A 13,682-nucleotide genomic window follows, 5' to 3' on the forward strand; every position below is an offset into this window, starting at 1 on the left:
AGATGAGAGCTCAGTTCATTGCTCTTGGTGCAGGGCAAGAAGGCATTGATTTGTGGTAAGCCTGGAGCTCATCTGCGTGCAAGGAGAGTCAGACCCCATCGACTAGCCGTGCAATATGATGCTGTACAAGTCCATGCTGGGATATAATTTTGCTATTAGAGCAGCAAATGTCGAATCTTAGGAAGCCGAGTCAAAGCGACCCTCCCAGTGTTAATATAACAAAATCATTAAAGATGAAATGTTAAGTGGCTCCTTTGGTCAGAAACTGTCTTGCTGAAGATAAATAAGCTAGATCCTGTCCCTGTGTCTGGTTAGCTCCATGTCTCTGGACACCAAAGTCAGTCTGGGGGTGGTTTGGAGGGTGCGTGTGGCTGCTGGTAGTGAAGGCGTGAGGACGTTGGTGGAATTGAGGCCATCCGAGGAGGCCCCAGGCTGCTGCTCTTGCTGTGGGTGCTTTCATTCACTTTGCTGCTTTTGACTGATTCATGACCCTGTACCCTCTTTAAAAGGTCTTCCTGTGCTTATTTCGGAGCTTTGCATTTATGTGCCACATCCAGGTCTGTTCTGGTCCTGCTTTGAGAGCTAATGAATGAACGTGGACATAACAGCTGAGACGACAGTGCGTGGCCAAGTGCTGGGCACCTGGGATGTGGCAGCTCCCAGGGTGACTTGCCAAGAGGTGCCCGTCTCCGTCGCAGGCTGTTAGGAGGCTTGACAAGAGATGGGGAGCTTAATGTGCCACTAAAAACCTTGACACTGGGTTTTTACATCCCTGATCCAGGAAACAAGATTTCAAGGCCCTTTTATATTATCCTTATGAGGTAATACATTCTATTCTCCACAGCCTGAATCTGTTGCATGCTCCACTAGCAGTGTTTCTGATGCTCTGGTACAAGGGAGCACCTATTTCCATGACCACGCTGAAGCCCAAAGGTACCTTTCGCACCTAAGTGCTCTCACAGCAGAAAGCTGTTTGTGAACAGCCAAGGGGTGAAGGGGGAAATTATTCTAACTCCTAGCTAGCTTGCTTTTCCTCAAGGCCTACATCTGATTTTGCAACCTGCCTTTTCAATTCCCCCTTCTCATAGCTGAGCCTCACTCAGTTGAGCGAATTGGCCGAGTTCCCACCTCAGCAGGCTCAGCTCTCTCCTGGTCACCCTCGTCTTAAAGCCTCTGCCAGCTCCCTGTCCCCTCACTGCTTTACAGCCGACGGCCACCTCCCAGGCTTGGGTCTGGGAGCACAGGGTCCCAGACTGAGCTAAATCAGGTCTAGCAGAGCTCCTCTGCTTGGGATCCGTGGTTCAGTGCTGCTGCCTTACTGCTTGGGTATGGATTGGAGTCCCCAAACCAAGGCTCCTCGTCGGTGCTAAATAAAAGCAATGTGAGATTTGGGGGTATGCAGGGCTTCCACTGAACTTACTGAGTTTGTCAGCACTCAGTACCTTTGAAAATCAGGCTGCACCTAAGTTTTACTAGATTCAAGGGTTTAGAAACCTGATTTGAAGTTAAAACCTCTGATGGGAGGGGCACGCTAAGAATGGCTTGGTACAAAACAAAAAATTTCAAGAAACTGTACCTAGGATATCCTCACTGGGACAAGAGAGTAAAGACAGAAATGTAGGGAACAAAATGGGTTGGCAGTTTTGAGAAATGTATTACTGCAAACTGGCTACTTACGTGTTTTAGCAGGAGTGTGAGTGGGGAGAAAGCAGGGCGCTGGCGGGCCGGTGCAGACAGCGTAGAGTGTATACCAGGCTGTGAAAACACATATCCAGGTGAGGGTTTTGCAAGAAGCTGTGAAGTTACAAATGGGAGGAGATAGTTGCTTTTGCTGGTATTCAGCCCAGAGGTGACAGAAAGATTTGCACTCTTGCTCCAGATGGCAGATTTATAACGTGCAGAAAATTGACTTGCAGTGCCAGTCCCCTGGCAGCTGGGGAAGTCTCGGAGCCCCACATGTGAAGTTTACTCTGGGAGTGCTTGGTGGCTTTGATGGCAGGTAGAACGGCTTGGACCTAGCTTGGGAGCTTCATTGTCTAATGGTGACATGTCAGAGAAATACAAAGGCAGGCTCTTAAAAAGGGTGTGCCTCCAAGCACACACTGTTGATAAAGAGAAAGGGGATACAGGCATCCTCCTCCGGCTGTCAGCATTACTTTCTGGAGCGGAGCACCGAGCAATATAACATTTTTGCTCTTTTGTCAGTTAGCAGAAGAGTTGTGCTGCTATGCATAATACAGGAGCTTTAAAAGCAAACATGCATGCGGCGGAGGTGTTGGAAAATAGCCATTGGTTTCTGAGAGTAGTGTTTACAATCACAGAAATACATTCATGTTGCTGCTGCTCAACCTCTGATCATACGCAGTAGAAAGATGCTCCTTAAATGAACAGCCAAGTCTGTATGGAGACCTGTTTCATATTCTTATGGGCAGCCTGGTGGTTTTCTTTTTTCCCTCTGGAAGATGCTACTGTGGCGTTTGCTACGAAAGCTGATGTATGCTGGCTTCTGACACTGATAGCGATCGCCAGTGTGTAATGTCAGGGCAAGATGAAAGGCTACAAGAGAAGGAACAGGAGCCCCGTATTCCTGGAGTGGTGCTCAGGACCGCTGAGGTTTTTGGCTGGGAGGTGACTTTTTAAAAGAGTAATAAGAAACCTTGCAAGCCTGAGTTGTGTGCTTTGCCATTTGGGTGGATATTCTGCACTTGATGCAGATGGAGAGACTGGTTCCAGGGGTCCTCTAAGGGTGGGAGTGAATGGGGGAAGATACAATGCCTTTTTGGGGAAGGGAAAATATTTTTGTCATTCCTATCAGCAAGAATAACAAAGACAAAGTGACCAAACGTAGGAATTGGCAGACCGCATCATCCCGTGCTCTGTCTCTCCTAGTAGCCAACTGCAGAGACACCGACAAGGATATTCACAGTAGGCAGATGAAAAATAATCTGCCCCCCATCAACACCCTTTCCTAATCCGTAATAGCTAGAGGTTGGTTTCAACTCTGAAAGCACAGGGGTTTATACCCTTCCCAAGATGTTTGCTAGCATTAGCTGTGCTTGTTCGAGCTATTCCTGTTATCCGCATAAATGTGCAGCCTTCGCTCTCCACCTCTGCCCTATCATTTCGGGCTGGTGAATGGAGCTGCACTCCCCGGGTTTCTCTGGGAGCACATCACTGAAGAGGATGTTCTCTGTCCTTGATATTTCTCAGTCTTCAAATACACCCTGATTGGCAGCCAGCCCTCTAGCATCTGCTGGATTGGTTTCAAGATTCAGTGGGATATTTTTTTTTTTGTTTAACTCTTTCTGCTCTTTTCTAAATTTTGCACTTTACAGCTGAAATGGGGATCTCACAGATTTTTCGCATGGAACCAGGCAGCTTTTCCATTCCTGAACCATAAACTTAGGAAAAGGTATTTCTGGAAAAAGTGTCATGATATCCAGAGGAGATAATCCAGAGTAGAGGAGAAAATAATGTTTTAAAATAAGCAAGATGGTAATTACGTGCTCAGATAACTTCTAAAAACACGTCAGAAGTTTATTCTCAGGAAATCTTCCTCAGAGCCATTTGCAGTCAGATACGAAAACAGCTGGGGTTGTCATGGTGTAGTAGATCATCTCTGGTTAGGCTAGGGCTAGAATTATTGCCAAACAATTTGACATGTCTGTACTTTCAACCTCTCACAAGTTGGTAAGAAATTCTGTGAAAGCCCTGTAGCAAGCAGGCTGTGATTGTATATCTGCCATTAGTTCAGCCCCTTCAGAGCTTCTGCTGTTTATTCCTTGCTCGCTTTAGTAGACACTGACATAAATGAGCCTCCTTGGATGAAATCCTGATTCCGTCTAAGTATTGATTTCATCAATGCTAGGATTACAGCCTGGAGTTCAGAAACATGAGGATGGGTTATACAAGCAAGCCCTTGACTGCATGGCCAGGGAGTCAGGTCCCACCTGTGGCTGAATTGCAAGGTCCTGAATATTATCTGGGGGTGACTTACAATCTTTTTTGTTTGCTGTTGTGTGTTGCTGTAGAAGGGGAACACAGTTTCCAGGCTAAACAACAAAATACGCTTAAGCCATGGAGTCCAACCAGGAATCCTCGCTCTTCCTGGTGAAGATTTTGGAGGAGCTGGACACGAAGCAGAATACTGTTTCTTACCAGGACCTCTGCAAGTCCCTGTGTGCGAGGTTTGATTTATCCCAGTTGGCCAAGCTCAGAAGCGTGCTGTTTTACACCGCTTGCCTGGATCCTAATTTCCCAGCGACTTTGTTCAAAGACAAAATGAGATGCACTGTAAACAATCAGCAATCAAAGAAAATCATGGTTGCAGCAGATATAGTAACAATATTCAACCTCATACAAATGAATGGGGGAGTGGCCAAGGAGAAACTTCCAGTTGCAAAGCAGAAAGTGAAGAAGAAAGAGTCCTTCGAGTCCTGTAGATCTGACACGGAAATCTGCAATATGGCAGACTGCGTGCCCAACTGTGAGCTGAACGACCAGGAGTTTAACCGGGGCTTTCCAGTCAGAAGGTCTTCAAAATGCAGAAAGATGGACTGCAAGGACTGTCAACAGTTTGTTCCCTCGTCAGAACCCAACTTTTTACTCGGCGTTAATAAGGAGATGAAGGGCCGGGCTGCCTCTCTGGACAGGCTGCAGGCGCTGGCGTCCTACTCCATTGCCACGTCTCCACCATGCGAGATGCAGAGTACGTACTTCCCCATGAACATTGAAAATGAATCTATTTCAGACCAGGACTCCTTGCCTATAAGTGCAGGCATAAAAGAAACCTTCATTTCAAACGACGAGCCATTTGTGATGCAGTCGTGTGTCCAGAAAAGGAATATATTCAAAGAAGATTTTCATAATCTGATTACAATATCTCCCAACTTAATACCGTCCAACAAAAAGCCAGAAGATGGACACAGGGAGCCTCAGAACAGGAAAGAAAGCTCTAAGCAGGCTTTCTTCAACCACAGCTTTGAAATGCCATACAGCAGCCAGTACTTGAATCCAGTTTATTCTCCTATACCAGACAAAAGGCGAGTGAAGCATGAAAGTTTAGATGATCTTCAAGCTTCAACGTATTTTGGCCCAACTACTATTCTCGGGCCTCAGGACACCAAAAAGTGGACTGGAAAGCCAACCAAGCAAACTGCCTGGCCAGCTAAAAGCTGGAGTTTAAATACCGAGGAGGTACCTGACTTTGAACGATCATTTTTTAATAGGAAGCAGTCTGAAGAGAAGCTGCGATACCAGAGTTCGAACAACCCATCTCCAAACTTTCCTTCAGCTGACAGGCATCAGTCCTACCTAAACGCGAAGGATCAGCAACCAATTATGCAGGCAAACTACGCTGTGAAACCAAATGGGCATAAACCCAAGGAAATTCCTTCCATTCTAGATGTGGAGAAACACGAGCCAGTCAAAAAGTTTAAGGATAAAAGCATTAATTGTACTTCTGTTCAGATCTTAAGCATTGACAGGACCACGAGTGTTGGGACACAAACAGAGCAGCAAGTTCTGGACCACAAGAAATGCAAGGATTTGTGTGCGGCGGGCCAAGCCAAGTATGGAGAGCGGCACTCTCTTAAGCAGTCGGATGATGACTCTGAAATCGTGAGCGATGACATCAGTGACATTTTCCGCTTTTTGGACGACATGAGTATCAGCGGGTCGACAGGAGTGATGCAGTCTTCGTGCTACAACAGCACCGGTTCCTTGTCTCAGGTGCATAAATCAGACTGTGAGAGCTCACCTGAGCACAACTTGACTAAAATCTCCAACGGGAGTGCCTGTAACAAACTGGATAAAGTGGTCCGGGCAGACATCAGCAACGCAGATGATGAACTGAAAACGAGTGTCTGCAAATTAGTTTTGAGGATTGGCGAAATAGAGAAGAAACTGGAATCTCTCTCAGGTGTCCGAGAAGAAATCTCCCAAGTCCTGGGAAAATTGAGCAAGTTAGATCAAAAAATTCAGCAGCCAGAGAAGGTCAGCGTACAAATAGATCTCAATTCCTTGACAAGTGAGGCCGCATCAGATGAGAGTAACTCCCCACAGATATTTCAGTGCCACAATACTCCTCATGGAGGCAAACTAGAGAATAATCCAGAATGGTGCTGTTCAGACGCCAGTGGAAGTAACAGTGAGAGTCTTCGAGTAAAAGCCTTAAAAAAGAGTTTGTTTACTAGGAGGTCATCAAGATCATTAACAGAGGAAAATAGTGCAACTGAATCCAAAATAGCAAGTATTTCAAACTCTCCCCGAGACTGGAGAGCTATTACTTACACCAACCAAGTTGGCATTACGGAAGAGGAGATGAAAGAGAGAGATGGAGGAGAAAATAAGGACTGGCACAGGAAATCTAAAGAGGTAATTTCAACTTTAACTCACATAATAAACACTTAAAAATAATCTAGTTATGAATGTCTTCCATAGTCATCACAAGCCTCAGGGTATGACAATACTTTGCCCTGCCATATTATGCCTGTCTTTATTGTTATCATAATTGAGTAATTTTGTACCTATATGTTCTTGCTTGGCAGCTGCAATATGGTCAAGTTGTTCCTTAGAAGCACTTTGCTTTTTTGAAAAGGGAGGGGGGGGTAATGTGGGCGAGATCTTCGGAAGATGATGGTATTCTTCATCATCAGTGGCGATAGAAGGAAGCCGGGTAATTAACTTGGTGAAAAGGGCATGAGGAAGATTGAAATTCTCTAGTGGTTGTTTTAGAAGGGGTATTTTGAAATTGCATTGTGACAGCTTTTATCAGAGAAGTATGTGCATATTTAAAAGGCAACCAAATAGATTCATGGATTCAAATCCCTCAAGAAAAGAATCCTTGTACGTGTACCGTGAAACGCAAACTGTAGTTATGTTCTCTATATCTGGCTTTCACGGTCATTTACATGAGTCTTAAACCTCCCGTTGAGGAAATGCAGCATAGCTGTGGTCTTGTTTTGGTCACTCAGAAAAACTCTGCCCATCTCTCCCGACAGCTGCCCACCGCCACCTTCACAGATTGCACAGCTATCGTGGCCGTCCTTGTGCTGGGCTCTGGTTGCTGCTCAGTTGAAACTGTGCATGGCATGGGCGTTTGTTTCTGCTTCATGGATGGTGGAGAGGGTTGGGGGTCCTTAGCATGGGTCATTAGCAGGTTGCGGAAGGGGAAGAAGGTTAACCTTAGTAAGCCGAGACCTTGGCTTTTCTGTACATTGATCTGCCCAGGATGAAATGCTGGCTTTGAAGGTCCCTTCCTCACTCCTGCAGTAGACTGTGGCTGACACTGGAGTGGTACTATGGATGGTGCGGTGTTAAGGGGGTGCTACCTGGGGGCTTCCCATGAGACTTCTTCATGTTAAGATTTGATCCGGAAACAGAAATCTGGAAGCCTACATGGGGTTCTTCGCTTTTCCAGATCAGCTAGGTTTTTTTGGATGTCAGGGCCATTTTCAGAATAGCTTTGTAACCTGTAAACAGTACAAAACCTAAATTTCCTCTGTTGAATCAGCTTTGTGTTCATGTTATGGTGAACAAGGAGCTGTGTCTGTAAAATCCCTCTTTGGTCTGGCTGTGAGAAGAGGGTTGGCAAATGGATTAAGGCCATCCAAAACCTTTGTCCTAGCTGGTACTTTTCTTACCGTGGCTTAAGCAATATCATATGGTGAGTCTGAAAGGAATATCTCTGTCCTCTGTGTTTAACCCCCTCATAGTCTTGTTTCTTCTCTCAAATTCTTTTGAACCCTATTGCAGGCAGACAGGCAATACGAAATCCCACAGCCACATAGACTCTCTAAACAACCAAAAGATGCTTTCTTGATTGAACAAGTCTTTAGTCCTCATCCCTACCCTGCATCACTCAAGTCACACATGAAAAGCAACCCGCTCTACACAGACATGAGGTTGACAGAGCTGGCTGAAGTGAAACGCGCCCAGCCGTCATGGACCATAGAGGAATACACGAGGAATTCGGGGGATAAAGGCAAGATTGCAGCATTGGATCTACAAGTGAGTCCCATTTGTTTAATTTGAATGGCTTGATTGCGAATGGATGTTGCCAGAATATGCATTTAAGAAGGGATTTGGGTAGCTCAGGAAGGGGAGCTAGGCAGTGTTGAGCCTCTAATCTTGCTGATCCCTATCCATCCTGGCCAGGGACAAAGAAAAATGTGGATGATGTTTGATTGCCGAATGGTGATCCTTGACAGGTTGGTGCTTCCAGCTTATTCTGCAATGGAGAGGTGTCTGCTAAGCCATCGTGGTGTTAGTCGCTCTAAAGAAGAGTTTAGGGGTAAAGGGGTGCAGAGATGAACCGGTCCCTAACTGCAACAAGGCAGAGTGGTGCAGAAGCTGGCATTGCTGCTTTTTCTTCTATTCTCATTCTGTCCGAATTGTTCCCAGAGAATTTAAGTGTTAGGGCTTTTTCCATTTTGCTAGGAACATGAGACATAAAATACTTGTAGAAGACACTCAATACCGTGACTGTTTTTGAAACACATCACCGTTGCAGCTTTGAAATGGCTGTTGGAAACCAGCGTCATGTGAAGAGCAGATCAGCTAATGGTCTGTCTTGTTTGCATTTTAGTTCAGCTTGGAAGTGTGCAGGCTCTTCTGCAACAGGCGGAGCAGAGCAAGTTACTGGGAGACAAATCCAAATTTTGGATTTAAATTTTCTCAAAATGTAGTGTATTTGAAATCACAGTCCTGATATATAATGGCCTGCCCAGACCCAGGACTGAGTGCCCGCGTTGGATACCCTGTCTAGCCTGCTAAATACAAGACACCTTCTAGGAAGGAAGATATCTGAGCACAGGTTTAAAGAGGAAGGATGAAGAATGCCATCCAAAATGTGTAAAGACCAAACAAATGTTGCTGTATTTGGTTATGAAACACAAAATGCATCACATAATGAAATCCATACTAATGCACAGATCACTGTGTATCGTTTATATGCATTTATACAGCAGCGTGCAGAGCCAGCGGGGGGAACGGTGCTGACCTCAGGCATTTCGGGCTCCTTGGACGTGCGTGCATGCCCCGGAGCAGAGCAAGCTGCCTCAGCTAGCTACAGGCTTGGCAGCAGTTGGGGTACACTGACCTACAGCTCAGGGCTTATCAGCGTCACGCTAACACGGCTCTGTGATCAGCGGTCTGTGCAGTGCAGCCATACTCAAGCAGGGAGCCTGCTTGTCTCCAAAGCTTGTCTGCCAGGGAAGGTGGCATGCAAGAGCCTGAGACTTGCTGCTCCACATCAGCTCTCGATGGCTCAGTGCTGAGGTACCTAACCCAGCTCCAAACCCATCAGACTAAGACCTAGCAGAGCATCAGGATCCTGCGAGAAAGACTTGCATAGCCCAAGGAGTACTTCCATGCCTCAGGACCCTGCGTTAGCTGGTTTGGAATTAAAACCATCACCTACACAGTGCTGTAGTGCAACTCCCACGAGCGTTTGTGCAGGAATTTGTGCGCAACAAATTCACCTCCTGGCTCGGCTCATTCAAACTTCCCTATCCTCACCAGCCCCTGCTCCTCGCTGTGGCTAAAGTGCACTTGGAGAGATACCAGGTGGCACAGGGGCCAGGCTGCATCTTGCCTCAGCTGCCTGCTGCTTTTTGGGACTTAAAAAGCATTAGAGGGCTTACTAAATTCCTAATCCTGGCATTGCAGACTGTATGCTAGAGTAGGGATAGGCTGAAAGAAGTTCCTCTGCAGCAGGCGGTCGCAAAGCATCCCTTACCTGCTGCACGGAGGCAACAAGGGAGGTGGTATTTGGAAGCAAGGCTCCCCTGGGAGAAGTGTTCTCCATCTGCTCCTCGTAAGGCCGTTTTGTTCCCTGTAAGCAGCTCTGCGCGACTGTGAGCAAACCAGAGAAATCAGCTTATTGCCATCATTTATCTTTAGGATAAAGGTGATAAAACTTTACTGGTTTGGTTCTCTCCCTCCAAAAGGACTGTCAGAATTGCATCTACTCCGCGAAGCCCATGTCTAGACTTCATAATAGAGCTTACTGACAAACTTAAAAAATAGACACAGGCTGATGAGTGGGTTTTTTTCCCAGTGATTAAGTTTATTAGAACTGAAAGTAAATACATTATGCTTTAATGAACATTCCTACATCTGGCAATGAAATGGGAAAGGAAGCTGATTAACAGTAATGGGCCTTTTTAATAATGCATCTTCCTTCTGAAGTAGTTAAAAGGTCAATACCAAGGCAGAGAAGTCCAAAACTGTAATTTCCTTGCAGCATAGCATGGCTGCCTTCGGGGTTTTTCTACCTTTGTTTATTTAAAATTTCTCCTGGCACTTGAAAAGTCTGCTGGGTTTTCCTTTAAAAAAGAAATTGCAAAACGAGTCAGGCCAAAGTTTGTCCCAGGTGTGGGGTCTGTGTGAGATCTCATTGCTTTGCTCTGTGTATGATGATCCACTGGGACGAAACGTTGTCAGGCCATTTTCTGATGCCTTTAGAGATGAGGCTGCTGATTTTTTTTCAGAAGGCTGGAATAGATAATTCAGAGCCCGAATGGTACAACCTCAGACTCGGCTGACAGTCTCTGTTTCAGCCTACTAGCGCTATCATAGAGATCTCGATTAAATGATCATAAAACCGTTGCTCAATTTTAATTGTTTATTTCTGGGGTAGCTATAAAATCACTTCTTGTAGTAGTTCTGTACACAAAGCAATCACTGCTTTCAGGCAAAGCAAGGTTTCAGCCAGTAGCTCGTGGCCACAAAATCTGAATTAGCCAATTAAAGGCTTACCCAAATCCCTCTCAAGTCAGCCGGAGTTTCTTTGTGCGGAGTCCAACGAGCTTTGGATGAGGTCCATTACGAGCACAGACACGGTGTGTGTTAGGGTATTCTCACTGGAACATTTTTATGTGCAATCTTTTTCATTTTTTTAAAGAAATGGCCTTTTGGAGCCCCAGACACAGGAGACAGCTTCTAAGAAAAGCTGTCATTTTTCAAAATGTTCTTTCTGCTTTATTCCTTTCTGCTGGTAAGTGCCATATAGTGCCTAGTGTTTGGGTTTCCCCCATTTTCCCCCCATTTTCCCTAACAGAAAGGTTGAAGAGAAAAAAACAGGCAAGGTGGAAATGCAAAGATTGAAGAGCTCAAATTCTAAGGAAGAAAAAACTAAAAGATAAAAAAAAAAAACCCCAAAAACATTCAGATGGAGACACTGAGAAAAGTTCCCCAGGTTGCCTTTAATTTTCTGACCAACTCAGATTTCCTTCACTTTCTTTTTTCTTTCCTTTTTTTTTGTTTGTTTTTTGTTACCTGCGTGGAATGGGAGGGCAAAGTCTTTAATTTCTTAAGCACACTCTTAAAATCACCTCCAACCCAGAGAGACTCAGACTTTGGCAATACTCAGAGTATTGCCTCCTGTGGAAATACAGATTGTGCCATTGGGGTTAAATGACCTCATCTGTGGAGATGGTCCAGAGTGATGTGTGGTACCAAATCATATGCCGGGTGTCCAGTTCCCCTTCTCCTCCTGCCCCTGCAACTGAGACAGCGTCATGCATCCAGGTGATTTTCAGAAGATGGAGCTGGAAGGAGAGCTCGAAGCTGAGGATCACTCTGTCCTGGATGATTTCATGGAAACCCAATTGGAACCCCCCCTCCGGGGGGTGTTCAGCACCTGCTGCCTGCGGCTGTGTATTCCCATGCCGAAACGAAGGGCTGGTGTCCCCAGGCGTTGCCATTCCGGAGGGGGTCTGCAAATTGCCCATCCAGAGGGAGTGGGTGCCGGATGGGGCTGGGCAATCGCAGCCTGCAAGCAAGTTATGGTAGCAAAATTAGGGTTAGCTTTGTAAAATGTAGTGCGTGAGGAGTATACGTTAAGAACCCTTCCCATCAGCTAGGCTTTAATAATTTAAAAAGCAGTAACAGACCGGTAGTTGCTGACATCTCTGCTGTCTAGCAGATTAAAGAGATTTTATTTAAATGCCATCCAAGATGACGAAGTTTCCGGCAAATCAGAGGTACGTGAGGGATTTTGCAGCAGAATTATACTGTTGGAGGAGTTTATTTTTTGCAGTATTTTGTTGCCACTTTCGTCAGCCTTATGGAACCGGGACCGGGAGTCGAAGGGATGCGAGAAGCGGCAATAACCCACTTTATCCTGACAGCAGACCCAGATGCGGTCGGGAGGCCTTCAGGCACATCTGCTTTATTTATTTGTTTAATTAATGACAGATCCCAGACAATTAACAACTGTTTCCTTTTAATTTTTAGACTCAAGAATCTTTAAACCCAAACAACTTAGAATACTGGATGGAAGATATTTATACTCCTGGCTATGATTCCTTATTAAAACGCAAAGAAGCCGAGTTCAGAAGAGCAAAGGTTTGCAAGATAGCTGCCCTGATAGCAGCGGCAGCTTGTACGGTTATTCTGGTCATTGTAGTTCCCATTTGTACAATGAAGTCCTGAACCTGCGGACAGACCCGTGACTCCCAGCCGCGTGTATCTCAGATAGCTCACGCTGTTTCAAACGTCTGATGGCAAAACTGTAAGGAATTTGCTAAGGAAGAATGTTCTGAGGATATCCTGATGGAGAATGCTGTAAACGTAGGCAAAACACAAGACAACTAGAGAAACATTTTTTTTTTTTGAAAAGTATTATTTTAAATAACAGACTGTGTGGCGGAGTTAATGGGAACTCGGTTCAATTTTTATGCATTTTTAAAAGTGCAATATTTTTTTTTTCCTAAAGAAACAATATAATGTTTTACAGAATCAGAGACTGATGAGAATCCAGGCGAAAGAGGAGGGTTGTTGGAGCTATGTTGCATTTAACGGAGGTATGGGTACATGGAGGGTGCACTGTATAGAAGGGGATGTTCTATATGCATTACATCAGGCAGCTAGGAAAGTCTTAAAGCTCTCTACAGTGTCGAAAACTCTGAATGTATTGTATTTATTTTATAGTATTTATGTATTTCATGATCATTTGATTGAAAGCAGACTGTGTAGCCGTGAACAGAGTTCATTCCTATGTTCAGATTAAAAAGGGCTCTTTGTATTTGGTCTTGCCCTAAGACCCACTCTATCATCACTGAGTACTAAGATAAGTGCAATGTGCTGCAGACCAAAAAGATTATGTTTTAAAGCAATCGCAAGAGGTTTTAGTTGCTTCTGTTGAATAACATTTGCATAGAGCTGGCAAACTTGCCTTGCCAAAAGGGTATTCTTTACCTCCGCAGACAGTGAAATTGTCTCAATTTCACTCCTGCCAGCAAGCTAAGCTGGCAAATCAAAGCAACGCTCTGTTAAAGTTCTTGAAAATGTAATCTGAACAGTTACAATTTTTTTCACAAAGTCTTTGTGCCTTTTTTTAGACTGTAGATTAAATAGAACTGTTTAATTTTGCTATTTTAAGCCCATAACATAAATCACAGCATAATGGGTACTAATGGAGGTTCTTTTCCCGCAAGCCTTCTATACAGTTCAGAGTGCTCCTCAAACAGCAGGGCTGGTGGTTACTGAGCACTTATATTAAGGGCACAGTTTTTCAGCACTAGTGGAAACTTGCTGTTAATGCAATGCATTCGGCACGGGGAGATCTTTTGCTTCCCTCTTGCTAATGTACTTAAGAATGACGGTTGACTCTACCGGACAGCAAGCAGCCTGTATCCCATGGGAAATGTCCATCTGATGCTTTATCCCAAATGCAA

At 45.0% G+C, this 13,682-nt stretch overlaps 1 protein-coding gene across 1 annotated transcript; it reads left to right on the top strand.

The window, feature by feature from the left end:
• The first annotated feature begins 4,029 nt into the window (after window positions 1-4,029).
• Window positions 4,030-13,121, top strand: KIAA1024 (KIAA1024 ortholog). The gene is made up of 3 exons (XM_009330888.1): window positions 4,030-6,375; window positions 7,756-8,010; window positions 12,241-13,121. The coding sequence occupies exons 1-3, from the start codon at window positions 4,078-4,080 to the stop codon at window positions 12,436-12,438; spliced, it is 2,751 nt and encodes a 916-aa protein (XP_009329163.1). The 5' UTR covers window positions 4,030-4,077; the 3' UTR covers window positions 12,439-13,121.
• The last annotated feature ends 561 nt before the right edge of the window (window positions 13,122-13,682 follow it).

Source organism: Pygoscelis adeliae, unplaced genomic scaffold, assembly GCF_000699105.1.
Source record: "Pygoscelis adeliae isolate BGI_AS28 unplaced genomic scaffold, ASM69910v1 Scaffold318, whole genome shotgun sequence".
Taxonomy (NCBI): domain Eukaryota; kingdom Metazoa; phylum Chordata; class Aves; order Sphenisciformes; family Spheniscidae; genus Pygoscelis; species Pygoscelis adeliae.

What these genes read in the sequence shown, in the direction of transcription:
- KIAA1024 (XM_009330888.1), top strand. Translation starts at nt 4,078, where the DNA reads ATGGAGTCCAACCAGGAATCCTCGCTCTTCCTGGTGAAGATTTTGGAG. An exon ending in GGCACAGGAAATCTAAAGAG is followed by an intron (nt 6,376 to 7,755) that starts GTAATTTCAACT and finishes ACCCTATTGCAG; the next exon opens with GCAGACAGGCAATACGAAAT. An exon ending in TTGCAGCATTGGATCTACAA is followed by an intron (nt 8,011 to 12,240) that starts GTGAGTCCCATT and finishes TTTAATTTTTAG; the next exon opens with ACTCAAGAATCTTTAAACCC.